This window comes from Vulpes vulpes, chromosome 2 (assembly GCF_048418805.1).
Source record: "Vulpes vulpes isolate BD-2025 chromosome 2, VulVul3, whole genome shotgun sequence".
Lineage (NCBI taxonomy): Eukaryota > Metazoa > Chordata > Mammalia > Carnivora > Canidae > Vulpes > Vulpes vulpes.
The window spans coordinates 151,691,873-151,719,764 of NC_132781.1; the positions used below are offsets into that span (position 1 = coordinate 151,691,873).

The 27,892-nt window shown below is 39.9% G+C and overlaps 1 protein-coding gene, 1 long non-coding RNA gene and 1 pseudogene across 5 annotated transcripts in view; 2 read left to right on the forward strand and 1 right to left on the reverse strand.

Moving 5' to 3' along the window:
- PHACTR4 (phosphatase and actin regulator 4) overlaps positions 1–27,892 on the reverse strand; it is a 105,184-nt gene that overhangs the window by 45,489 nt on the left and 31,803 nt on the right. The window contains exon 1 of one of the 4 annotated variants that reach the window (XM_026014364.2): positions 6,900–7,187. The exons of the other annotated variants lie outside the window; for them this stretch is intronic. Within the exon in view, the coding sequence (XP_025870149.2) occupies positions 6,900–6,945 (46 nt within the window). The 5' untranslated portion in view covers positions 6,946–7,187. Of the gene's footprint in view, positions 1–6,899; positions 7,188–27,892 lie in introns of those variants that run through there. 4 annotated transcript variants of the gene reach the window in all.
- LOC140597979 (uncharacterized) lies at positions 7,327–27,504 on the forward strand. Its single transcript, XR_012000090.1, has 3 exons — positions 7,327–7,451; positions 18,103–18,294; positions 26,881–27,504. It is a non-coding gene; the product is annotated as an uncharacterized lncRNA (long non-coding RNA).
- On the forward strand, positions 25,585–25,703 carry LOC112931839 (U4 spliceosomal RNA; annotated as a pseudogene).

A 27,892-nucleotide genomic window follows, 5' to 3' on the forward strand; every position in this document is an offset into this window, starting at 1 on the left:
GAGTTCTAGTATCTTCTTTTTCAACTCTCAGGTTTTTCCTAGTCAACATTTAATTCAGGTTTTTTAGTTCCAGTTTTCAGAACTTTAAAGTTTCAGAACTTTAAAATCTTTAAAAATATTTTATTTATGTATTTGAGAGAATGAGAGAGAGCACTTGAGAACATTAGCAGGAGGAAGGGCAGAGTGAGAAGCAGACTCTCCACTGAGCAGGGAGTCGGGGGTGATTTTTAAATGTACAATGTTATTAAAAATTATGTAACACTTTTTATCTTCAGCTAAGTATTCATGAGCTATTAGCTGTAGTTACATATATCTCTATTACTTACTAGAGATAAGAATAAAACACGTTAAATAAGCCTGAGGTCAAAGTGTTCCTTTTAAAATCTGATTATAACCAATTCTTAAGGATTTTTAAAGATTTTATTTATTTATTTATTTATTTATTTATTTATTTATTTACTTACTTACTTACTTACTTACTTACTTACTTACTTATGAGAGAGAGAGAGAGAGAGAGAGAGAGAATGTGAGTGGGAGTGAGGAGCAGAGGGAGGGACAAACAGACTGCACTGAGTGCAAGCCCAACTGGGAGCTCAATCTCACAACCCTGAGATCATGACCTAAGCTGAAATCCCGAGTCAGATGCCTAACCAACCACCACCACCCAGGAGCTCTTATAATCAATTCTTAATCATTTTTGGAAGGCAAGGTAAGACACAGGCAACTGGAATCAATAGAAAACTTAGTTTTCAACACAGCCTTCACTACCCTCTCCTCTTCATTAGGTGTGGTAATAAGCAACAAAATTATTGGGTCTCAGTTCCACCTCTCTTTCTTGTACCTTACTAAGTTTAAAAAAAATCTAAACTTTTTAAAAGATTTTATTCATTCACGAGAGACACACAGAGAGGCAGAGGACACAGGCAGAGGGAGAAGCAGGCTTCATGGAGGGAGTCCGATGCAGGACTCGATCCCGGGGCCCTGGGATCATGCCCGGAGCCAAAGGCAGACGCTCAACCGCTGAGTCACCCAAGCGTCCCACATCTTGTGTTTATACAAGTATTTTCACAGCATCAAAATTTTGTAAATGGAGAACATTAATTTGTGGTACTTACTATAGCACTTACTCATTTTTGCCTTCTGATAAAAGAGGATTATTATTGGATTTAAAGAGCTGTTTTAGAAAACTACAACAAAAGTACAGAAGGCAAAAGCTGCCACAAATGAACAAAGCAGGCTTTGTCTAGCACACGCCCACAACTTCCCTCGGAAATACTGCTAAATTCTGACCTTCAGGAAATAGAACTGGACAAAATGCTGCAGAAGATAGAAGGTCTCTCTGTATCTGCAGGGACAGTTAGGTCTGGGATTCCAACTCTGGTAAAATAGTTTTCTGATCATAATCATGACTGTATCAAGATGTGGTGCCCTTGGCAACTTGATGTGTCCTTTTTTTTAAATAAGAATTCCAAGTTGAGAGTAAGGTTTTATAGTGAAGTGCCAGAAAACAATATATTCTCTCATGGAAAAAAGGCTTAAACTTTCCCAAGTTCTCCTGCAAATACAAAAAGGGGCTATTGAGAAAATCCACTGGAGCAGAGAAAAGGGACAATAATTTTTGATTGGTAGTTCACATTTGATAACAGAAAATCCTATAAGGAGTCCATGACAGACCTCTATACTATTGCTTCCTCCTCATTTCTGATTACATGTGGAAAGTGCCTGTTCCTTCTTAGAAGAAAGCATTTATTGTTACAATTAGATGAGTATGAAAAATGTTTCTGCTTACTCTCATCAGCAAATAATGACAAATGTTTTTCTTCAAAGTGTTACGCAGTTTATTTTTAATTAACCCACCTATTATTTATTCCTGTTAATACTGTTGAATAGCTACATTACATTTTACTAATCAAATGATCTCATTGCTTTTACCTCTAAATGATCATATATTTCTTTTTTTCTTTAAAGAATTATTTATTTATTCATGAGAGAGAGAGAGAGAGAGAGAGAGAGGCAGAGACACAGGCAGAGGGAGAAGCAGGCTCTCTACTGATGCAGAACTCAATCCCAGGACCCAGGATCACTCCCTGAACCGAAGGCCGACGCTTACCTCCTGAGCCACCCAGGCATCACATAAATGACTATATATTTCTAAATCACCTTGCCCTAACTGATTCCATCATCATGAGCTTGAGAACCCAAAACTACAAATTTCAGAGCAAAATGAATCAAATGGGAAAAGAATAAAGAAGTATAATACAGCATCTTTTAAAGCAATATATTTCTATGTAGAAGTAAAAAAATAAAGGCTAATTAGTGAATGAGAGGTATATGAAAGTTCAAAAATGAAAAATAAAAAAAACCTACAAACCTAGAGACGGAGAATGGAAAGGCAGAAAGAAAGTTCCAGACTAGAATTTATTAAAATTCTTTGGTCTTGGGGCGCCTAGGGGCTCAGTCAGTTAAGCAACCAACTCTTGATTTCAGCTCAGGTCATGATCTCAGAGTTATGAAATTGAGCTCCAAGTGGGCCTCTGTGCTGGGCATGGAGCCTGCTTGAGATTCTCTCCTTTTCCCCTGCTCCTCCTCCTCCTCTCTAAAAAAATAAAAATAAAATAAAATTCTCTGGTCTTGTGCCTAATTTAAGGACCTGTGCTGACTATAATTAGCTGGCTGCCCTAAGATGATAAATGGGTAAAGGATTTTAGTGAAGACAGAAATAGCTTTTATGTTGATCAAGAAATACAAAATATTATTACTTGAAAGTTTTATCTGAGTAAATATATAGGCTTCTCTTATGGACGTATTTCACTTGAGGATAATTTTTTTTATATCAACTACTGAGGATAATTGCTAATTTCCATGGACACTATAGCATAAATTCCTTCTCTGCACTTTAAAAATGATTTATTTTTATTTTTTTATTTACTTAAAAGAGAGAGAGAGAGAGAGAATGAGCAGGAGAAATGGCAGGCAGAAGGAGACTGCCCACGGAGCCCTATGCAGAATTCAATCCCAGGACCCTGGGATCATTGCCTGAGCCAAAGGGAGATGCTTAACCTACTAAGTCACCCAGGTGCCCCCTTCTCTGCATTTAAATAATCAATTAGTTCACCAGTTGTTAGAGAGGTCCTATGGTAAAACTCTAAATGGATGCTGACATAACATCTTGTCAATGTGCATATAAGTCCTTGCACAAAGGTTATTTATTTGAAAGCAGACTGTTCTTAGTTAACAACTCTGGATTCCATCATAAGCCATGGTCAACTAACTTAGAAAAAAGGAATACATCTTACATTTTATCTAAAGACAAATTTTAAAAATTTGTTTTTCAAGATTTTATTCTTAAGTAACATTTATAGCCAATGTGGAGCTCGAACCCACAACCCTGAGATCAAGAGTCGCATGCTCCACTGACTGAGCCAGCCAGGCATCCCAAGAATACGCCTTATCTTAAACAAATTTATAAATATCTTGGACTTTTTAAAAAAATATTTTATTTATTCATGAGACAGAGAGAGAGGCAGAGACACAGGCGGGGGAGAAGGAGGTTCCCTGTGGGAAGCCTGATGTGGGACTCGATCCCAGGACCGTGGGATCACATCCTGAGGCAAAGGCAGACACTCAACAGCTAAGCCACCCAGGCATCCTGGACTTTTTCTTTTAATATTTAAATTCTCAACTAGAAAGTAAATTTCTCGGGATCCCTGGGTGGCGCAGCGGTTTGGCGCCTGCCTTTGGCCCAGGGCGCGATCCTGGAGATCCGGGATCGAATCCCACATCGGGCTCCCGGTGCATGGAGCCTGCTTCTCCCTCTGCCTGTGTCTCTGCCTCTCTCTCTCACTGTGTTCCTATCATAAATAAATAAAAATTAAAAAAAAAATAATAGAAAGTAAATTTCTCAAGGGCATAAGACATGAATCATACCTATACAAGCTCCACTAAAACATTTACAGTGCCTTGAAAATAATAAGAAATATATTCTATATATTCAATAATTTATTTTGTATCATTTGGCTTGTCAAACCTAGTACCATGAATTTTATTTATTTTCATTTTTTCAAAGATTTATTTATTTGACAGAGAAGGAGAGAGAGAGAGAGAGAGTGCACAAGCAGGGGAAGCAGCAAGCAGAAGGAGCAGGCTCCCCACGGAGCAGGGAGCCTGATGCGGAACTTGATCCCAGAACCCTGGGATCATTACCTGAGCAGAAGGCAGACACTTACCTGACTGGGCCACCCAGGTACCCATCATGAATTTTATTATCAATTTTTTTAAAGTAAATTCTACCTCCAGCATGGGGCTCACAACCCCAAGATCAAGAGTCTCATGCTCTACCAACTAGGCCAGCCAGGTGTCCCAATACTATCAATTTTAAAGTCAAAACTAACTACTATATTTCAGGCCTAGAACTGTAAACAAATTATTTAAATTTTAATTTACTTTGTACATTTATCCTTCCAAAGAATCTGATAAAACTTTCTACGTACCCAATCACTGAAATGCTTTTTAAATTTCATTAAGAAACAGTTAGGCAGCCGGGGACGACAGCAGGAAAAAAAAAAGAAACAGGCTTGGTAAAAGTCTTTAAAGCAATGGTGTAGCCCTCAAAATTGTCAATGTCAATGACCTGACCTTCATTTGCTCATATAGAATAAATCCTGAATTATGAGAAATTCAGCGGTGCCTGGCTGGTTCAGTCAGTGGAGCATGCGACTCTTGATCTCAGGGTTGTGTGTTCAAGCCCCACACTGGGTATAAAGATTATTTAAAAATAAAATCTTTTCGTTCCCGGGTTTCGGCACCAAAAAAAATAAAAAAATAAAAAATAAAAAATAAAATAAAATAAAATAAAAATAAAATCTTAAAAAAAATATAATAGAATGCAGTCTGTCCATTAAAATAGCTTATAGCCAGCTATGAATTATCTAGGCAATAGGAAATAAAGCTCAAAAATTAAATCTAGAGAGAACACACAAATCTTAGGTACCTGAGTGATTTCTATTTCTTCTTCAGAAGTCTTTTTTTAGGACTACTGGCAGAAAAATTGATGAATTTGATGCTCTCACTTTTTATCAAACAAATATATCAAACTTTATCTACTCAGATGAAATTTTTCGTATATAGATGTTAGATGGGCATTTTTTACAAGTTATATCTTATAAGTAAGTTATACCTCCTTACCCATTTCTTGCCATTCAAAGACCATTCATTTCTGACTCATAGATAAATGTCTAGCATTGTTTAGATCCTCATCCTTATTAATAAAGAAAGACAGGAGAATTTAGTGGCCCAAAAGTGAATTTATTCAATTCAGGAGAGTGGTTACCTCTGGGAGCAAAGCAACAAAATGCCATCACAAGGGAATGTGGGCACGTAGATAGGGGCAGGGTGGGATATCTCACTGTTTTTAATTTCAATTCTTAGGCTGGGCAGTGGCTCTAGCTGGGCAAGGGATCTTTTATATTTTTCACTATGCCTTTTCCTATTTATGAAATGTTTCATTAAAAGTAAAAAAAATTAAAAATCACTGGTGATTTTTACAGTAAAAATTTCATTTTCAAGGTAAAATGAATCAAGTCCTGACTTCAGTCCTAAAAATCTGTTGTTCTATGCCTCACTTTGTAATCCATGTACTTCAGTTTTTTTAAGATAGATTTATTTATTTATTTATTTATTTATTTATTTATTTATTTATTTATTTATGATAGACATAGAGAGAGAGACAGAGAGGCAGAGACACAGGAGGAGGGAGAGGCAAGCTCCATGGCGGGAGCCTGACATGGGACTCGATCCCAGGACTCTAGGATCGTGCCCTGGGCCAAAGGCAGGCCCTAAACCGCTGAGCCACCCAGGGATTCCCCACCATGTACTTCAGTTTTGGTAAAACATGAAAATACTCTGTAGGAATTTCATCTGGGAAGTTCTCGGGGAAAATACACTTTTAGAAACTAAATAATATTAAGTCAGGAGACATGTAGGAATGTTACCTGTGTTTTTACACTTTTAAACTTTTCTTTAAAGTCACCAACATTTTTCATTTCTGAAAAAAGAACAGCCTAGGACTGAACATGTTTATGTGGCCTCCTAAATCAAAGAGAAGGTATAAATCTTTTTTTCTTTTTTTAAGTGTCATGTCAAGAAATGATTCACAGGCTTTCCCCCATTCTGCTTATATTTCCAACCCTTTAACAAATCCACTTAAAACTAATTTTTTCCCACCCTTACATCCTCATCTTACACAAAACCCCACAGTTGGGAAAATGAATCTTCAGTGACAATGGACTTCCATTTCACTTACAGCCTTGAACCTCTAACCTACACTTGCATTTACCAGCTTGGTCTCTAGCTGTCTCTGAGACAATAATACCTCAAATGTAAACCACTGATTTCAGAAGTGTTTGTACCAAAGAACTGCCTTATGACAAACGGAAATACTAGCAAAACGGGAAAAGCCTGAGACTTATTTGGAGAATGTATAACTGAGTCTAAGAAATTATGCCAATTCTTAAAAATAGTCCCATTTATAGAAGTCAACAGTTCTAGTTCTCTGCTATATAAATCCTAAGTCTGCAACATGCCAGGAAAACACTGAATTTGAAATAGATTTCCTATAGCGCTTATCTTCTGCAAGAGCAAAAAATTAATAAATGATATCCTATATTACACATATTAAAAAAAAACTCCAGAGGAATCAAGTAAGACAAAACTGAGTAGTAAATTAATATAACTGAATGAAAAACAACTTGCAAATTTTCATTCATTTTTCACAAAGTTGTAAACCTCATAAAGTTATAAACAACAAAATGCTCACACTCAACTTCCTATAAAATATTCAACTTCACCTGTTCATCTGCCCTGCCTGTCAAGATTTTGTTTCTTTGCCTTCTATTACTCACCAACTGCATCTGGATTTACCGGTCTGGAGACGTCAGCTTGCCCCATGATTAAATTGTCTGATGTGTCTCACAACAACAAATTGTCCCGGACCAAAAAAAACTTTTCTTAAAAAATAAATCCACATATAAAGGGGGCATGCACTCCTCTCTCAGTGTCACTGCCAAACATCAGGAAAAATCATGAGATCGGTTAATCTGCTGGAGTTTCTGTTCCCTGTGTCCCGGCCTGGGCACTTGTGGTTCTTACAAATATGTCTTCACGCTGGCTCTCTTCACACAGGAATGCCTGTCATTCCAGAGCACACACTGTGAAGAGCTGAAGTCAGGAAGGGGAGGAGACTGCCAACTACATTCTAGCTGCTGAGCGGCACAGCCCTAAGAAGCCACACCTACCTTTCCTGACACTGAGCTTGTTTTATAACTCTCCAGACTCACATCCATAGAAGAATGGGAGCCTGCTCAAGAATCTACCAATGAACTTGTAAATGTAATCATACAAAAACCATCAGGGTTATGCACAGCAGACTGACGGGCGCAGAATTCAGCTCAAAGGTAGGTCTTCAATACAGGCTTGCCTCAGAAGTATCGACTGTTCTCACATTTCACTGCTTGCTCTAAAATTGTAGTATTTCCTACCTGTAAGTGGCATACCCAAAGCAGGATGAGATCTATATATGGGGAATTAGTAACATTAAGAATGATATTTTAAGACTGAATATACTTTTTCTAGAAATAAGAAGAAACTGTTCTGAAAATTTTCCTTATTAAAATAATAAGCTTGAAATAAATGTTTGGAAGATATCTTGGGGGTTACAAAATATAGGGAGTAACCCTACATGTTGCCTTAATACATGGAAATATCAGCTAACCACCTGCAGCAACTGAGGGTCCAGCTTGCACACTGATTTTTTTAATAATATAACTAATTTTTCATATAGCTAAAATACATAAATATTAAGGACACAGCATGAATTTTTATTTATAGACAACCCATGTAAGCTAACACTGAATTTTCTAAATGTAAAAAAGACATACCTAACACAAATTTACCGTGGTGTTTAGCCACATACTCTCGATTATTTCACTAACAAATGATAAACTAACACTTGTGAAAAGGAGGTTGACATTGGTTATTGGCTTTAAACATCGCCGCAACTAACCAACCATGCATTGTGAAGAACGTATTGTTTAACCTGTTATTAGTTTAGGAAGCTGAGACTACTAAGGTCAAATTCTGTGATTTATGTCATCAAATTTTTAAGTGCCAAAGTCCTTCAATAAATGACAGCTGCTAAAAAAAACCAGAGCTTTTAGTTTAAATCTTTGTCTTCCAAACTGAGATCACAGTAATTTCTAGTATCTGGGCTTTCCTTTTGCCTTTTCTTAGCACCTTCTTTTCCCCATTATCTTATCCCCATTATCTGCTTTTGATACAGAAAAAAAATAACAAAGGTAACGAGTAAGAAAATTATAATGCTAAGGCAGTGGTAAAAAAAAATGCAGAAAAATTGATGCAATATTTAATTGTTCATACTGGTAGTAGTCAGAAAAACATGTTGATCAATAAAGTAGGAAAGAGTAAAAGGAAAACCATATTGAAAGAATGCTGTAATGTAAGAACGCCCAATACCTTCAAACTCTGGCACTTATTTATTAGCCTAAAAACAGAGCATATGTAATAGCAGTTTCCACACTATAAAATGAGGAGGCAAAAGATGGCAAATGCACTGCCCAAAAATCATTAGGTGCTCAACATACTGTAATAGTTATCATCATCACCCTCATCTTCATCATCATGATTGTAATACAGCAAATGCTTAAGAGGATGAGCTCTGAAGGCAACTGAAATTTTAATTCCAGATCTCACTAGGTGTTAACACTAGACAAGCTGCTTCACCTCTCTGTGTCTCCATTTTCTAATCTGTAAAATGGGCATAACCATACTCAGCAGCAAAAGGCAGGTGTAAAGACTAAATGACATGAAAATAAAGTCCTCTGTAATGTGCCTGGCACATGGAAAACTCAATAAATGTAAGCACCAATGATCACAGTTGTTATAGTAAAAAAACAAGAAAGGAAAGGCAAGCAGCAGCCAGACAATGGTACATAGCAAAAAATGCAGTCATTACAAAGAGGTTGGGCAGAAACGGAAGAGGATGACATTTTTGTATCATGAATCCAGAGAGCAAATTGGAAGAAGCAGGCCAAGAAGGAAGTCTGAATACAATCAGGGTTGGTATACAAAACATCAAGCAGATGGAACAGCCCACACAAAACTATTACTATGAATAAATTTAAACCAGGAATATTACACACACACACACACACACACACACACACACACACCTAAAACAGTACTACAGAATTCAGTTTGTATTGACTGGACCATACAAGAATACAACATAAAGATTTACAGACCCTAGTATAGCTGCTATTTACCATCTACTAATCTTTTTAAAGATTTTATTTATTTATTCAGGAGAGACACAAGCAGAGGGAGAAGCAGGCTCCATGCAGGGAGCCCGATGTCGGACTCCACCTTAGGTCTCCAGGATCAGGCCCCGGACCAAAGGCAGCACTAAACCACTGAGCCACCTGGGCTGCCCCCGACCTAACAAATTTTAATGCCCATCTTGGTTTGGCTTGTCGCTTATTCTAGGGTACTGTGAAGGTGACAATAAAACTTAAAAATATAAGAATGAAATGGCTCTTAGTGACCATTAACTAACTTGCTCAGAGCTAAGACTAAAACCCCAAATATCCGGATTCCAACTCTAGGACTCACTTCAGCCCTTGTGGAAATGGTCAAGGAAATATTTATTTCCTAAAGATATACATTCTCTATAATAACAACAAATCTCTCCAATCATTCTGCTGCCTATGTACCAAGTGAAAACACTGTCCCTGGCCAGCCTGTTTCAGTTTCATTTCAATAATCAATATATACTTGCTGCCAACTGGTAAGCAGGTAAGCTAAGAGACAGAGTAAGATACTGGTTCAGTGATGACTTTAAAATGTAACAACAACAACAAAAGTAACAATCAAAGCCTTGACTACACTCTGGTTTTCCATGTATTATACTTTAGAAATGCAAAGACAGGGCACCTGGGTTGCTCAGCTGGTTTGGTGGCCGACTCTTAGTCTCAGGGTCACGTATTCGAGCCCCGCATTGGGTTCCACACTGGACATGGAGCCTATTTTTAAGAAATGCAAAGAGCGGGCAGCCTGGGTGGCTCAGCAGTTTAGCACTGCCTTCAGCCCAGGGGATGATCCTGGAAGCCCACGTTGGGCTCCCTGCATGCAGCCTGCTTCACCCTCTGCCTGTGTCTCTGCCTCTCTCTGTCTCTCTCTGTATCTCTCATGAATAAATAAATAAATAAAATCTTTTAAAAAATGCAAAGGGCAATCTTGTTTTAACTTTTTTTTAAAAAGGTTTTATTCATTTATTCATGAGAGACAGAGAGAGGCAGAGACACAGGCAGAGGGAGAAGCGGGCTCCACGCAGGGAGCCCGATATGCGACTCAGTCCCGGGACTCCAGGATCACGCCGAGTCAAAGGCAAACGCTCAACTGCTGAGCCACCCAGGCGTCTCTTGTTTTAACTTTTTAAAAAGTACATAACTATTTCTTCTTGTCACTGAATAAAATTAGATACTCTCTTTTTAGAATACTTTTGCTCCACAGTTTACGGACTCCAGGAATAGGGGAAGTTGCAGATTAAAATTTGTGAATCTCATAAATTTGAATTTATGAAAAGAGCAAGAAGGCCTTGTAAAAATAAGGTTTAACAGGCAAAGATAGCACTTGAAGCTCTCTAATCAGGGCCTCATTTTTTAAAAGAACCACTTCTAAACACAGCAGTAACCTATAATGAGCTGGGCATTCAAAGCTCTTAGTGACATTTGTAACTCCAAAACCTTTTGTTTGCAAGCACGTCATATCACACACTAACATGAGAATATGATTTATACTTTCAATAAGCAGTTTACAAGATCAATCACAGGAGTATAATGCTTTCATTTAAATGTACTTTTATGCTGAAATACCAATATAAATTGGATTACCTAGGAGAGTAAGCTCTTGGCGATTTTAATCACATCTCCCTTCATTAACTTCACCATATTACTTTCTTCCAGCCTGAGATGTCTCAAGGAGGTGAGCTCTAGTGACAGGGTGGCAAGACAGTCACCTTCCTCCAGGAAAGGCTGGCCAACAGAAAGTACTGACAGGTCACACAGACATATATCAAAGTAAAGGACTAATTTCTCAACTTCTGAATCTATAATTGGAGGAGGCTGTAGCTTCTTATTCTTTACCCCATGATGAAACTCTCATCTAGTCTGGCTGGCTCTGGATAGTTGAAGGAGATAACACCCAACAATAACCCATGTCTCAAACTCCATGTGGGAATTAAAAAGCTTTGCCAGTCACCTGTAAAAACTTTTCAAGGTCTCACCTATTTGTAAAAATTCTTCACTTGGCCTGGGCTTTCTTCCCCAGATCCATCTAGGGAACTTCTACTAGTACTCTAAGAACTGGCTCAAATGTTGCTTCTACTCTCAGGAGCCTTTCTTTAGTCATTTAAGCTGAATTCCAATAAAGATTTGCTCATCACTGATTGTGTGCCTACAATGTGCTGGTGCTAAAACCAATAGTTTTAGCCCTTCAGGTGCTGATAGTTCAAGTAAATAAGATCTACAATAATCAGTACTTAGGTATATGCAAACATACCAGTAGGGGTGGGAGTGTCTAGCTCTGTCCTGAGCAAAGAAAATATCTCAAAAGAAGCTACATCTAAGACCAAAGAGTCAGTCACAGAAGAGATGACAGAGGTAAGAAAAAGATACAAGCAACAAGACATAAAATTGGAGAGGTAAAGAGCTCATCATGACCAACTGTGCAGGACCTATCACCCTAAATTGCAATGATCTTCAGACTTCTTACAGGTTAGAAACTTCTCATGGGCAGGGACCATTGATGTATTTATCCTTAAACCCTCAATGTTTGACACAACTCAGTGCACAGTGGACATGCAACCGGTATTTATTAACCCTGAGTAAAGGGAAGAAATAACATTCTTAAATTTTAAGCTTTGTTCACAAAATCTAGTAACAAAAGGCAATTAGCGTGAAAAGTGCTGTAGACGGAGGGTGGAAGAAATCATTCCAAACAATTCTGGTAATTCTTACAATACTTCAAATTTTTCATTATTATAGTATTTGTTACAATGATCTATAACCAGTGATCTTTGATGTTACTACTGTGATTGTATTGGGGCACCATGAACCCATATGAGACTATGAACTTAACTGATAAATCTTGTGGGTGTTTTTTTTATTTTTTATTTATTTATTTTATTTTTATTTATTTATTTATTTTTTAAAACATTTTGTTTATGTGACAGAGAGAGCAGGAGCAGGGAGGAGGGGCAGAGGGAGGGGGCAAGAGAGAAGCAAGTTCCCCATGAGCACAGAGCCTTGATGTGATGTGGGGCTTGACCCCAGGACCCTGGGATCGTGACCTGAGCTGAAAACAGACACTTAACTGAGTCACTCAGGTGTCCCTGTAGTGTGTGTTCTGACTGTTTCACCCACCTGCTGTCTATTCCCCCATCTCTCTCCCTCTCCTTAGGCCTCCCTAGTCCCTGAGGCACAATATGGAAATTAGGCCCACTAATAACCCTACAATGTTAGGGTTAGAACACTCTAAGTGTTCAAGTGAGAGGAAGAGTCACAGGTTTCACTTCACTTTTATTTTTAAAAAGATTTTATTTATTTATTCATGAGAGATACAGAGAGAGAGGCAGAGACACAGGCAGAGGGAGAAGCAGGCTTCCCACAAGAAGCCCGATGTGAGACTCGATCCCAGGACCCCAGCATCCCACCCTGAGCCAAAGGCAGATGCTCAACCACTGAGCCACCCAGGCGTCCCAGGTTTCACACTTAAAATCAAAAGCTAGAAATGATTGATCTTAGTGAGGGAGGCATCTCAAAGGCCAAAATGGCCAGAAGCTGGACCTCTCGTGCCAAACAGTTTAACCAAGTTGTGAACGCAAAGGAAAGGTCTTGAAGGAAATTAAAAGTGCTACTCCAGTGAATACACGAATGAGGAGAAAACGAAACAGCCTTACTGCTGATTTGGAGAAAGTCTGAGTGGTCTGGACAGAAGATCAAACCAGCCACAACATTCCCTTAAGCTGAAACCTAATTCAGAGCAAGGCCCTAACTCTCTTCAATTCTGTGAAGGCTGAGAGAGGGGAGGAAGCTGCAGAAGAAAAGTCTGAAGCTAGGTGAGGTGGATTCATGAGGTTTAAGAAGCCACTTCCATAGCATAAAAGTGCATAGTGAAGCAGCAAGCCCTGATGTAGAAGCTGCAGCAAGTTACTCAGCAGATCTAGCTCAGGTAATTGATGAAGGTACCTACTCTAAAAAGATTTTCAGGGACGCCTGGGTGGCTCAGCAGTTAAGTGTCTGCCTTCAGCTCAGGGTGTGATCCTGGAGACCCAGGATCAAGTCTCATATTGGGTTCCCTGCGTGGAGCCTGCTTCTCCCTTTGCCTCTGCCTCTTTCTCTGTGTTTCTCATGAATAAATAAATAAAATCTTAAAAAAAAAAAGAAAAGATTTTCAATGTAGATGGAACAGCCTTAAACTGAAAGATGCCATCCAGGACTTTCATAGCCAGAGAGGAAAAATCAATGCCTGGCTTCAAAACTTCAAAGGACAGGCTGACTCTCTTGTCAAGAGCTAATGAAGCTGGTGACTTTAAGTAGAAGCCAATGTTCACTGACCATTCTAAAAATCCAGGGCCCATGGGCAGCCCCGGGTGGCGCAGCCGTTTAGTGTCGCCTGCAGCCCAGGGTGTGATCCTGGAGTCCTGGGATTGAGTCCCACGTCGGGCTCCCTGCATGGACCCTGCTTCTCCCTCTACCTATGTCTCTGCCTCTCTCTCTCTCTCTCTCTCTCTCTCATGAACAAATAAAATCTTAAAAAAAAAAAATACAGGGCCTTTAAGAACTATGCTAAATCTACTCTGCCTGTGCTCTACAAATGGAACAACAAAGTCTGGATCACAGCACATCTGTTTACAACATGGTTTACTAAGTATTTTAAGCCCACTCTTAAAAACTACTGCTCAGAAAGAAAATATTACTGCTCATTGACAATGCACCTGGTCACCTAAGAGCTCAGATGGAGATGTGTAGTGAGATTAACTTTGTTTCCATGCCTGCTAACACAACACCCATTCTGAAGCCCATAGATCAAGGAGTAATTTTGACCTTCAAGCCTTATTATTTAAGAAATGTATTTTGTATAGCTGTAGCTGTCATAGACAGTGATTCCTCTGATGGATCGGGGCAAAGTAAACTGAAAATCTTCAGGAAAGGACGCCAATCTACATGCAAGTAAGAACACTTGTGAATGGGGCACTTGGGTGGCTCAGTCGGTTCAGCATTGAGGCCCACGTTGGGCTCCCTGCTCAGCACGGAGCATGCTTCTTCTCCCTCTGCCCCTTCCCTCTTCTCATGTGTACTCTCTCTCAAATAAACAAATAAAATATTTTTTTTTTAAAAAAAGAACGCTTGTGATTCACGGGAAGGATTTTTCCAAATATCAATATTCACAGGACTTTGGAAGAAGTTGATTCCTACCCTCATCGATGACTCTGCAAGGCTCAAGACTTTAGTGGAGGAACTAATTGCAGATAAGATATTAAAAGAAAAACTAGAGAAGCGAAGCCTGACGGTGGAGCCAAATAGCTCGATCTCATGGTAAAACATGAACAGATGAGGAGCTGCTTCTTAGTGATGAGCAAAGAGTGTGGTTTCTTGAGATGGAATCTTCTCCTGCCGAAGATGCTGTGAACGTTGTTGGAATGACAACAAAGGATTCCGAATATTAAATAAATTTAGTTGATAAAGCAGCAGGGTTTGAGAGAACTGACTCCAATTTTTTTTTAAAGATTTAAAAGAGAGAGAGAAAGAATATGCATGTACACATGCACACGCAAGCAGGCAGAGCAGCAGGCTGAGGGAGAGCAGATAGCCCTATGCAGGACTCAATTCCAGGACCCTGTGATCATGACCTGAGCTGAAGGCAGATTCTTATGGACTGAGCCACCCAGGTGCCCCACTGACTCCAATTTTGAAAGGAATTCTGTGGGTAAAATGCTATCACACAGCATTTGTTACAGAGAGATCATTTGTGAAAGGAATATTCAACTGATATGGCAAACTTCATTGCTGTCTTATTTTAAGTTGTTCCAGCAACCCCAGTCATCAACACCCACCACCCTGATCAGTCAGCAGCCATCAGCATCAAGGTGAGATCCTCTACCAGCAAAAAGATTATGATTTGCTGAAAACTCAGATGATGGTTAGTGTTTTTTAGCAATAAAGTGTTTTCTTTTCTTTTTAAAAGATTTTATTTATTTATTTATTCATGAGAGACACAGAGAGGGAGGCAGAGACACAGGCAGAGGGAGAAGCAGGCTCCATGCAGGAAGCCCAATGCGGGACTCAATCCCAGGACCCCAGGATCATGCCCTGAGCCAAAGGCAGATGCTCAACCACAGAGCCACAGGCATCCCAGTGTTCCTTTTTTAAAAAAATAAGCTCTACACCCTACATGGAGCTTGAACTCATAACCCTGAGACAAGGGCTCAATCTCATGACCCATGAAATCATGATTTGAGCAGAAACCAAGAGCCAGATGCTTAACCTACTGAGCCACTTCCCTAGCAACAAAGTATTTTATTTTATTTTATTTTGCAACAAAGTATTTTAAAAATAATATGTGTACATTAGTTTTTTAGACATCATACTACTATGCACTTAATAGACTGCAGTACTGTGTAAACTTTTACATGCACTAGTAAACAAATTCATTTGGCTCACTTTGTTGTGATATTCGCTTTATTGCAGTGGTCTGGAATTGAACCCACCTTAGGTATGCCTAAGGTGTAGTTCCCTCAGTTCTAATGGAAGCAAAATAAAAGGTGACATTTTCAAAGGTACTACAAATAAATACTGATTACAATAAAGTATATTTTAATGACTGGCACTGAAGTAATAGATGTCAAAGGTGCTGTTCAGTTCTCAAATATCTAAAGATGCACTAATACTACAGTTACTAGCTATACAGATTAAATTTATTAATATTTAATATATTTATATTAAATACAATTTGCAATTCAGTTTCTCAGTTGTACTAGTCAAATTGCAGATGCTCAATACCACACATGGCTACTATGCTGGACAGCGCAGATACAGAACATTTCCATCACTGCAGAAAGTTCTACTGGATTTGCTGAATCTGAAGGGTTTTTAAAGTCCACTAGGAAGTATTCTAATAACAAAACATTTATCTCAAAGCACTAACTGAGGTCCTTGGGTGGCTCAATTGGTTAAGTGGCTACCTTCAGCTCAGGTCATGATCCCAGGGTGCTGGGATGGAGCCCTGCATTGGGCTCCCTGCTCCGCGGGCAGTCTGCTTCTCCTTCTGCCTACTGCTCCCCTTGCTGGCTCTCTCTCCATCAAATAATAAATAAAATCTTAAAAAAAAAAAAAAAAATCCAGGGCAGCCTGGGTGGCTCAGCAGTTTAGCACCAACTTCAGCCCAGAGTGTGATCCTGGAGACCCGGGATCAAGTCCCACATCAGGCTCCCTACATGGAGCCTGCTTCTCCCTCTGCCTGTGTCTCTGCCTCTTTCTCTCTCTGTGTGTCTCTCTCATGAATAAATAAATAAAATCTTAAAAAAAAAATTCAAAGCACTACTGCACTTTTCCTGTGGTATCTATCTTCCATGGCACCAACGTTCACCACCACCTACTAAAGGCACTATACCCTCTGAGGGAACCCTGACAGTTAAAAAAAATGTTTCTTTTTATACAGTACAACTAGTAAGCTATTAATACTCTCTCTTTAGCACTGAATTACTACTTTTTGTAGTAACATCCAGTTAGCCTTTGACTATTAGTAACAATTTAAGGCCTACGGAAGAATTGTCTTATTTTAAAGATTTACTGAGAGGGGCACTTTACGTGTCTCAGTGGTTGAGCTTCTGACTTCAGCTCAGGTCATGATCCCAGGGTCCTGGGACTGAGCCCTGCATCAGGCTCCTCATAAGGAGCCTGCTTCTCCCTCTGCCTCTCTCTCTCTGTGTCTCTCATGAATGAATGAATGAACGAATGAATAAATAAATAAAATCTAAAAAAAATTTACTGAGAATTATATCTATTTGTTATCCATTGAAAATTAATAACCTCCATCTTACTGGCCTTTCATTTACTACTCTTTCTACTCCAAATAGTACTTCTTCATGGGCTGAAGGTAGATTTTGGCAGTTATAGTGAAAGTGATGAGGAGTTTTATTTTTTAATTTTTTAAAAATTTTTAAAAAGATTTATTTATTTATTCATTCAGAAAGAGCGAAGAGAGAGGCAGAGACACAGGCAGAGGGAGAAGCAGGCTCCATGCAGGAAGCCCGATGTGGGACTTGATCCTGGGTCTCCAGGATCACACCCGAGGCTGCAGGCAGCGCTAAACTGCTGCGCCACCGGGGCTGCCTCGATTTTTTAACATTTTTTAAAGCTTTCATTCATTCATTCATTCATTCATTCATTCATTCATTCATTCATTCATTTATAGGCAGACACAGGCAGAGGGAGAAGCAGGCTCCGTGCAGGGAGCCCGATGTGGGACTCGATCCCAGGGCCCCAGGATCACTTTGTGGGCCAAAGGCAGGTGCTAAACTGCTGAGCCACCCAGGGATCCCCTGATGAGGAGTTTTAAAGAAAAAGTACGTTATAAAACGTGATATTCATAAAAGCTAAGTCCCAGTGGCTTCTATTAAGGAACCAAAAGCTATCAATGATGCATGAAACTAACCAGTCATAAGTCAAAGAGCTGCCCAACCCAGGGTTTTGAAACAAGTTAAATGTTCCCCAGTAAAGTGGCATTCATTGCTGGTGACTCAGAGAGATGACTATTAGCCACTGACACTTCTCTCCTTCCTCCTCTCTTTCATTAATTCTTTCTAACTTATCTGGCCCTCAATTTTACTTCAAGTGAGAAAGATACCTAAACATTACCAAGCAATATTCTGAGCCACATATTCAGTAAGAATATAATAAATGTCTGATAATATTTGTAAAGTTACTAAAAAATTTCTAACAAGGGACTTCCTTAAACATTCTTTCCTAGACCATGTGCAGGAGAATAAAGCCTTCATCGTCTACAAAATAAAAATTCTGAGTAATGAACACCTGGCTACACTATGAGTCAACAATAATTCCTGCAATAGGAACCAAGGATGACTATATTAATGGTGTTTCTATCAAACTTGCTCCAACTGGAAATTCAAACGCATTTTATTCTTTGATTTCCATGTATGAGGTATGTACCTCTTTTGTACTATATCTTCCCTCAAAGCCCTCAAATCTTTTTCACAACCACAGATTCTAGGAGATGAAGTGCAGGGAGAAAAAAGGTTATGCATATAATTTCTAAATTCAAAAAGAAATTATGTTTTGGGTTATACAAAATTGTGCTTCTAAATCTTGATTTTTAAAAAAAGTAACAGGGGGGGATCCCTGGGTGGCTCAGCGGTTTGGCACCTGCCTTTGGCCCAGGGCACGATCCTGGAGTCCCAGGATCAAGTCCCACGTCGGGCTCCCGGCATGGAGCCTGCTTCTCCCTCTGCCTGTGTCTCTGCGCTCCCCTCCCGCACCCCCCCCCCCCCGCACCCCGTGTCTATCATGAATAAATAAAATCTTAAAAAAAAAAAGTAACAGTGGGGGCCCGCATAGCATTAGACTCTTGATCTCAGGATTGTAGTAAGTTCAAGTCCCATGTTGGATATAAAAGATTACTTAAAAATAAAATCTTAAAAAAAAATAACAGTGAAACACATTAACATTGTAGGAAAACAATCTAGTAAGGTCAGAGAAAATATGGTCAACGTGCATTTTCGCTCACCTGCCTATGCCAAAGCTTAATCCTAGCTAACCTTTTGGAAAAGCTAATCTTTATTAGCACTACCGAGGCTATAAAAATGTAATCACCAAATAAAATCTTTCAAGATACAAATCTGACTATTGTTTTTTCAGCCTAAAAATAATTTATTTTATTGAAAGAGCCCTAAATGTATCAGGATCCAATTAGCTATTAAACACTGTACCAATACTCACCTGGTTTCCAGGCCTACACAACAGGGGTCTTCAGAATACCACCTGTCCTAAAATCCAAGGAAGAGCTGACAACCAGTTTGTTGTAGTGAAGGAAAAGAAAAGAGATAAAGGGCTGAAATAATTCTTCTAGGATTCATTCACTTGGGACAAAAAGTTTTCTGTATCTTTACACAATTTTATAAATCTTCCCAGTCTGACAGAATTTGTTTGTGGCGCACAGCTTTCAATTCTGACATCCTCCTATGTGTGCTTGGGGCAGTGATAGATTATTTCTTACTGCTTCCAGTTTTATTCCTCTCTAATCTGTCCTCAACAGTGGTGCCATAGTGATGTTTATAACAGCACAAATTTAACAATGTTCTTTACAGATTACAAAAAAATCCTTCAAACCCTGATGCAAGCCCATCTTTCTAGCAAGCCTCTTCTCTCACTCCTCTCCCATACCTGCTCATCTTCAGTTCTAGCACTAATTTTTAGTCCCCACTGCACCACTTGAAACTCCTGAACTATAACATGTTCTCCTGGGTCTATCTACCTATGTACCTGCTGTTCTAGTTGCCTGGAAAGTCTTCCTCCCCACAATCCCTCATCTGGCTAACTCCTGCTCTTCAAATTCCAGTTTATGTGTCACTTCCTCTTCAAAGCTTTCTCTGAACATCTTCCTTTTGACACTTAAGACTGAATTAGGTATCCCTCTTCTTCTTCTTTGTTTTTTTTTTTTTTAAGATTTTATTTATTTATTCATGGGAGACAGAGAGAGGTAGAGACATAGGCGGAGGGAGAAGCAGGCTCCACAAAGGAGCCTGATGCAGGACTTAATCCTGGGACTCCAGGATTATGCCCCGAGCCAAAGGCAGACATCCAACCGCCGAGGCATCTGGCCCCCCCCCCCTTTAAAAGATTTACTTATTTGAGAGAGGAGAGAGAGAGAGAGCGCATGTGTGAGCAGGGGAAGGGGCAGAGGGAGACAGAGAATCTTAAGAAGACTGCGCTGAGTGTGGAGCCTCATCAGGGCTCTATCTTGTGACTCTGAGATCATGACCTGAGCCAAAATCAAGAGTTGGGTGCTTCACCGACTGAGCCACCCAAGTGCCCCTGTTCTAAGTATTTTACGTGTATTAATTAATCTAATTCTCACAACAAGCATGTAAGGATTCCTTTTATTATCCCATTTAATAGATGAGGAAACTGAGTCACAGAGGGGTAAACTTGTCCAGTGAGTTCAGAGCTAATAAATGGCAAAACTGGGGTTCATGTCTAAGTAATCTGGAGGTGAATCTCTACTCCTAATAATACACTGTAGACCTGAAAATATGCTGAATTCACAGAATTTATTTTGAATCTTAGGAAAACTCTAGGAGGTTTTATATAACAAGAGTAAAACTTAGGAACAGAGCAGTTTTGCAAACTGTCCAAAACAGGAACGTTAAAATACACATTTGTTCTCTTAATTCATCCCTGATATTTCCAGTACAACCACCACCACCAAGAATGATGCTTATCATAAAACCAATTTTTAAAGAAATTTCTTAGAAAATAAAGGTCTAAAATCAAGAAAAGTTGGGTTTTTCGGACAGAGACATTTCTACCTCCTACCTCTTACTCCTCAAACTAAACCTACAACAAAAATACTCCAGCCCCAGTGTTTTATGAGAAACACAAATTACTGAAGCACCTTTAACCCATCCTGGGAGCATTATTAGCAATATAAAAGTATGTTTCATCATCATGTACTGTCTAGGTCTATCTTTTCTTAAAAAGATTTACTCATTTACTTGAGAGAGACAGAGAAGGGAGAGTCAGGGAGCTGGGGAGGACAGAGGGAGAGAGACTTTCAGAGTCAACTTCCCCGTTAGCACGGAACCCAATGTGGGGCTCAATCTCAGAACGCTGAGATCATGACCTGGGCTGCAATCAAGAGTCAGATATTTAACTGACTACACGACTAAGGTGCCCTGTCTATCTATATCTTTAAGATAATTAGGTAATCCCCAGTTTTTCCTATCTCCTCAGGTTCTACAAATTTTCTGAATACAAGACAAAACAACAAAAAGTTTTCCTTAAAGAAACTGCCAGGGCAGCTCTGGTGGCTTAGTGGTTTAGTGCCGCCTTCAGCCCAGGGCTTGATCCTGGAGACCCAGGATCGAGTCCCGTGTCGGGCTCCCTGCATGGAGCCTGCTTCTCCCTCTGCCTGTGTCTCTGCCTCTCTCTCTCTCTCTCTCTCTGTATCTCTCATGAATAAATAAATAAAATCTTAAAAAGAAAAGAAAAGAAAAGAAAAGAAAGGAAAGGAAAGGAAAAGAAAAAAGAAAAGAAAAGAAAAGAAAAGAAAAGAAAAGAAAAGAAAAGAAAAGAAAAGAAAAGAAAAGAAAACTGCCACTAGGGATGCCTGGGTGGCTCAGCAGTTGAGCGTCTGCTTTCAGCCCAGGGCGTGATCCTGGAGTCTTGGGATCAAGTTCCACATCAGGGTCCCTGAGCGGAGCCTGCTTATCCGTCGGCCTGTGTCTCTGCCTCTCTCTCTGTGTGTCTCTCATGAATAAATAAATAAAATCTTAAAAAAAAAAAAAAAGAAAAGAAAAGAAATTGCCCCTGACCTGTTCAAAGAACACAGATTTAGTAAAGGAAATAGCTATACAAGCAAATCTTGTTTGATAATGTCCTTAAGTAAAAGTCATGCTGAATAACACAACTCTTTGTATATGTATAAAAACATTTCTTCATTTTGGCTCATATTGATAGTTCTTAAACTCCTCTTTGAGAGCTGAAACTGTATCTTATTCATTTTTTTCCCTTCATGGTAGTTAGGGCAGTGTGCCAACAAGATTTATTTATTTATTTTTAGATTTTTATTTGTTATTTATTCATGTTAGACATAGAGCGAGAGAGAGGCAGAGACACAGGCAGAGGGAGAAGCAGGCTCCCTGTGGGGACCCTGATGTGGGGCTGGATCCCAGGACACCAGGATCACTACCTGAGCTGAAGGCAGACACTCAATCAACGAGCCACCTACGTGTCCCCTAAAGACTACAATATGATCTGATGTTATTCTGGCTACCACCAGAAAAATGCTGGTTTGATGAAGAAAAAACAAAACAAATCTTCAATAAGGAACTGAAAGCCACAACTACCATTCCACAAACAATCCATTATACTGTTGTCACCTTCTTGTAATGGAAGCCTCCATTAGGGGGTGTGAGTGTGTGCACACATGCATGGGTTCTGGCCCCCACTGATGTTCAAACAGCAATCTTGTAAATACTGTGCTGTTTTTGGGTCAAGTCAAAGCTCTACCATGAAAGGTATTTTATTTTATTTTTAAAGATTTATGTATGTATGTATGTATGTATGTATGTATTTATGAGAGACCAAGAGCGTGAGAGAGCAAGAGAGAGAGCGGCAGAGACACAGGCAGAGGGAGAAGCAGGCCCCATGCAGGGAACTGGATGCGGGACTCAATCCCGGGTCCCCAGGATCACGCCCTGGGCTGAAGGTGGCTCTAAACCGCTGAGCCACCTGGGCTGCCCCGGGTCATTTCTTTTAAAGTAAACTCTACCCCCAACGTGAGGTACAAACTCACAACCCCGACATCAAGAGTCTCATGCTATACTGACTAAGCCAGCCAGGCACCCCATGAAAGGTCATTTCTAACATGAAAGAACACTGATCAAGCCCAAGAAGACAACCACTGAGGCCGTTTTGAAATTAATGGTTTCCTGCCTAATGGGAAATGTTTATTTTTTTTAAAATTTTTTTAAAATTTTTATTTATTTATGATAGTCACAGAGAGAAAGAGAGGCAGAGACATAGGCAGAGGGAGAAGCAGGCTCCATGCACCGGGAGCCTGATGTGGGATTCGATCCTGGGTCTCCAGGATCGCGCCCTGGGCCAAAGGCAGGCGCCAAACCGCTGCGCCACCCAGGGATCCCATGGGAAATGTTTATACTAGTTTCATTATCAATTTTAAAATCCCAGTGATCAGGACAAACATTATATGGGTCTCATTCATTTGGGGAATATAAAAATTAGTGAAAGGGAATAAAGGGAAAGAAGAGAAAATGAGTGAAAATATCAGTGAGGGTGACAAAACATGAGAGACACCTAACTCTGGGAAATGAACAAGGGGTAGTGGAAGGGGAGGTGGGCGGGGGGCTGGGGTGACTGGGTGATGGGCACTGAGGGGGGCACTTGGCGGGATGACCACTGGGTGTTATGCTATATGTTGGCAAATTGAATTCCAATAAAAAAATTTTTTTAATATATACAAAAAAAAAAAAAAAGAAAAACCCAGTGATCATTCTTAATCTGATTTTGAAATAAAGTTGAGGAAATACATTTTTAAAATTAAAGATATTTAGGGGCAACTGGCTCAGTGGTTGAGCATCTGCTTTCAGCTTGGGTTGTGATCCCAGTGTCCTGGGATTGAGTCCTACATTGGGATTCCCGTGGGGAGCCTGCTTCTCCCTCTGCCTATGTCTCTACCTCTCTCTCTGTGTCTCTCACGAATAAATGGATAAAATCTTCAAAAAAAAAAAAAAGATATTTGGGGTGCCTGGGTGACTCAGTTGGTTAAGTGTTTGTCTTCAGCTCAGGTCATAACCCCAGGATCCTGGGATCAAGCCCCACACTGGGCTCCCTGCATAGTGGGGAACCTGCTTCTCCCTCTCCTTCTCTCATTCTTTCTCTATCTTACATAAACAAAATCTTAAAAAATAAATAAATAAAATTAAAGATATTTACTTATCACTTAATGTTAAAATATAAAAATTTCAAAGAACTTAAAGGTTTTTTTCATTTAACAAAAATAATACACTTTTATTATTATTTTTTTTTAAGATTTTTTTTTAAAATTTTTTTAATTTATTTATGATAGTCACACAGAGAGAGAGAGAGAGGCAGAGACACAGGCGGAAGAGGAAGCAGGCCCCATGCACCGGGAACCCGATGTGGGATTCGATCCCGGGTCTCCGGGATCGCGCCCTGGGCCAAAGGCAGGCGCCAAACCGCTGCGCCACCCAGGGATCCCAATAATACACTTTTATTTATTTATTTTTTTTTTTAAATTTTTTATTATTATTTATTTATGATAGTCACAGAGAGAGAGAGAGAGAGGCAGAGACACAGGCAGAGGGAGAAGCGGGCTCCATGCACCGGGAGCCCAACGTGGGATTCGATCCCGGGTCTCCAGGATCGCGCCCTGGGCCAAAGGCAGGCACCGAACCGCTGCGCCACCCAGGGATCCCCCAATAATACACTTTTAAATAGGAATATGTCATAATCACAGTGCTGTGCACACTGGTGTTTACCAAGGCTATTTCTTTTATTTATTTATGAGAGACACAGAAAGAGATAGAGACATAGGCAGAGGGAGAAGCAGGCTCCATGCAGGGAGCCCCATGTGAGACTCAATCCCGGGACCCCAGGATCACGCCCTGAGCCAAAGGCAGATGTCCAAATGCTGAGCCACCCAGGTGTCCCTATTTCTTTAGATAAATAACAAACAAGAGGTGCCTGGGTGGTTGAATGTCTGCCTTTAATTCAGGGCATTATCCGGAGGTCCCAGGATAGCATCCCACATCGGGCTCCCTGCATGGAGCCTGCTTCTCCCTCTGCCTATGTCTCTGCCTCTCTCTGTGTGTCTCTCCTGAGTAAATAAAAAAAATCTTAAAAAAAAAAAAAAAGCCTGAAAAGGTAGAATAATAAAGGGATACCATTTTAGATCTTAAAATATAACTATTATAATAATAAGCAGGGCTGCTCGGGTGTCCAGCTCTTGGTTTTGGCTCAGGTCATGATCTTAGGGTTTGGGATTCAGTCCTGCTTCATGCTCCCTGCTCAGCTGGGAATGTTCTTGCCCCCTCTCTCTCCCTCTCCCTCCTCTTCCATCACCCGATACTCTCTCTCTCTGAAATAAATAAATCTTAAAATAATAATAATAATAAACAACAATGTAGGGCAGCCCGGGTGGCTCAGTGGTTTAGTGCCACTTTCGGCCCAGGGCCTGATCCTGGAGACCGGGAATCGAGTCCCACGTCAGACTCCCTGCATGGAGCCTACTTCTCCCTCTGCCTGTGTCTCTGCCTCTCTCTCTCTCTCTCTCTCTCTCTCTGTCCCTCTCATGAATAATAAAATGTTTAAAAAAGAAAAGAAAAGAAATCAATCTCAAAAGGCTATGATTCCAACTATATGACATTCTTGAAAAGGTATGAAAGGAATGAACTACTGATACATGCAACAGGAAGTATGAATCTCAATAGCATTATGTTAAGTGGAAAAAAAACAGAAAAGGCTATGTGGTGTACAACTCTATTTATATACCACTATAGAAAAAGGGACAGAATTCAGGTCCAAGTTGCCAGAGGCTGAGGGTGGAAGGAATAGATGGAAATTATTTAAAAAGGTAAGCGGGGTAGTTTTTGGGTGAAAGAAATATCCTATATCCTGATTGTAGTATGGGTTATGCAATCTTACACATTTATCAAAAAACAGGAATATATATTGCTTTGAGCAGTGGCAGTATCGTAGCCAATGAGGTTTATCCGAGGCGCGATTATTGCTAATTGAAAAAACAGGAATATATACCTATAAATGGTAACTTTTATTGTATATAAATTGTATCTCAGTCACATATAAGCAAAAATTTTAAAAAAGGAATCTTCTGGGGGATCCCTGGATGGCTCAGGGGTTTGGTGCCTGCCTTCGACCCAGAGCGTGGTCCTGGGGTCCCGGGATTGAGTCCCACATCAGGCTCCCTGCAGGGAGCCTGCTTCTCTCTCTGTGTCTCTCATGAATAAATAAATAAAATCTTAAAAAACAAAACAAAACAGGGATCATGTTTTATTCATGTTTATACCCTTAGAGTCTGAGACATTCAGTTAATATATATTTACTCTGTGTTTGGTACCATGTTACAAATATTACAAGTATGAATTCATTTAATTCTTATTAGCAACCTGTGGGAAAGGCAAAATCCCTATCCTTATTTTACACGTAAACTGAAGTTCAGCAAGTAACTGTATTGCCTAAAAGGACATAGCCAAGAAATGGCAGAACTGGGATCTGAACTCAAGTTTCTCTGACTCCAGAGCCTGAGGGCTTAACTATTAAAACATGCTGTCGGGGAATCCCTGGATGGCTAAACGGTTTAGTGCCGCCTTCAATCCAGGGTGTGATCCTAGAATCCCGGGATTGAGTCCCAACGTCAGGCTCCCTGCATGGAGCCTGCTTCTCCCTCTGCCTGTGTCTCTGCCTCTCTCTCTCATGAATAAATAAATAAAATCTTAAAAAAAAAAAAATGCTGTCTTGCTGATTTTGCTCAGTGTTCACTGAACAAATGAGTGGCTGAGGAACAAGTCAATTGTGCTGAAGTCTGATAGGTTAATTAACCTAATTCTAATTCATGAGAAGAATAAAATGTCTTATATTTTAAAAGGCTGTACTATTATGCAGAGATATAACATGGTTATTTTAGGCATAGCAGTTAAGCTGCACATGTAAAATGACCATTATAGTATTTAATTCCCTTTAACAAAATCTTTTTTTTTTTTTTAAAGATTTTATTTATTTATTCATGAGAGACACACAGAGAGAGAGGGAGGCAGAGACACAGGCAGAGGGAGAAGCTGGCTCCATGCAGGGAGCCTGACGTGGGACTCGATCCCGGGTCTCCAGGATCACACCCTGGGCTGAAGGCGGCGCTAAACCGCTGAGCCACCTGGGCTGCCCAACAAAATCTTTTTATTATCTTTTAAGTCGAGAAATTAGTTTTATAAATTTTATTTTATTTTTTTAAAAGATTTTATTTAGCCTTTCATGAAGATGGTGCCGAAGGAGAAGAAGGAAGCCTCTGCCCCTCCCAAAGCTGAAGCCAAAGCCAAAGCAAAGGCTTTGAAAGCTAAGAAAGTGGTGCTAAAAGGCATACACAGTCACACACACAAAAAAAGAAGATCCATACATCACCTACATTCCAATGACCCAGACCCTGGGTCTCCAAAGGCAGCCCAAATATCCTTGAAAGAGCGCTCCCAGGAGAAACAAGCTTGATCACTATGCCATCAAGTTCAGCCATGAAGAAAATAGAAGACAACAACACACTTGTGTTCATTGTGGATGTCAAGGCCAATAAGCACCAGATCAAACAGGCTGTGAAAAAGCTCCAGGACATTGATGTGGCCAAGGTCAATACCTTGATCAGATTGGGATCATCTAAACTGAATCCAGCTGGCTATAAATCTAAATATAGGGCAGCCCCGGTGGCTCAGAGGTTTAGCGCCTGCCTTCAGCCCAGGGCGTGATCCTGGAGACAGGGATCGAGTCCCACATCGGGCTCCCTGCATGGAGCCTGCTTTTCCCTCTGCCTGTGTCTCTGCCTCTCTCTCTCTCTGTCTGTCATGAATAAATAAATAAAATCTTAAAAAAATATATATAAATATAATTTTTTTTCACCATAAAAAAAAGAAAAAAGATTTTTTCATGAGAGAGGCAGAGACATAGGCAGAGGGAGAAGTAGGCTCCCTATGGGGAGCTCAATGTGGGACTTGATCCCAGGACCCTGGGATGACAACCTGAGCCAAAGGCAGACGCTCAACCACTGAGCCACCTAGGTACTCCTATAAATTTTATTTTTAACACTGAGAAATATAAAGAAGAAACAAAAATGTCCTTAACAGTACAACCCAGATAAAATCCCTGTTTATGTTTTGAAAAATAAAAGTAACACATGTATATAGTTTGAAGATGCAAACCATACAGGCAAATACAAAATCATAAGTGAAAGCCATTCATCTCTCCTATTACTTCCTTTTAAG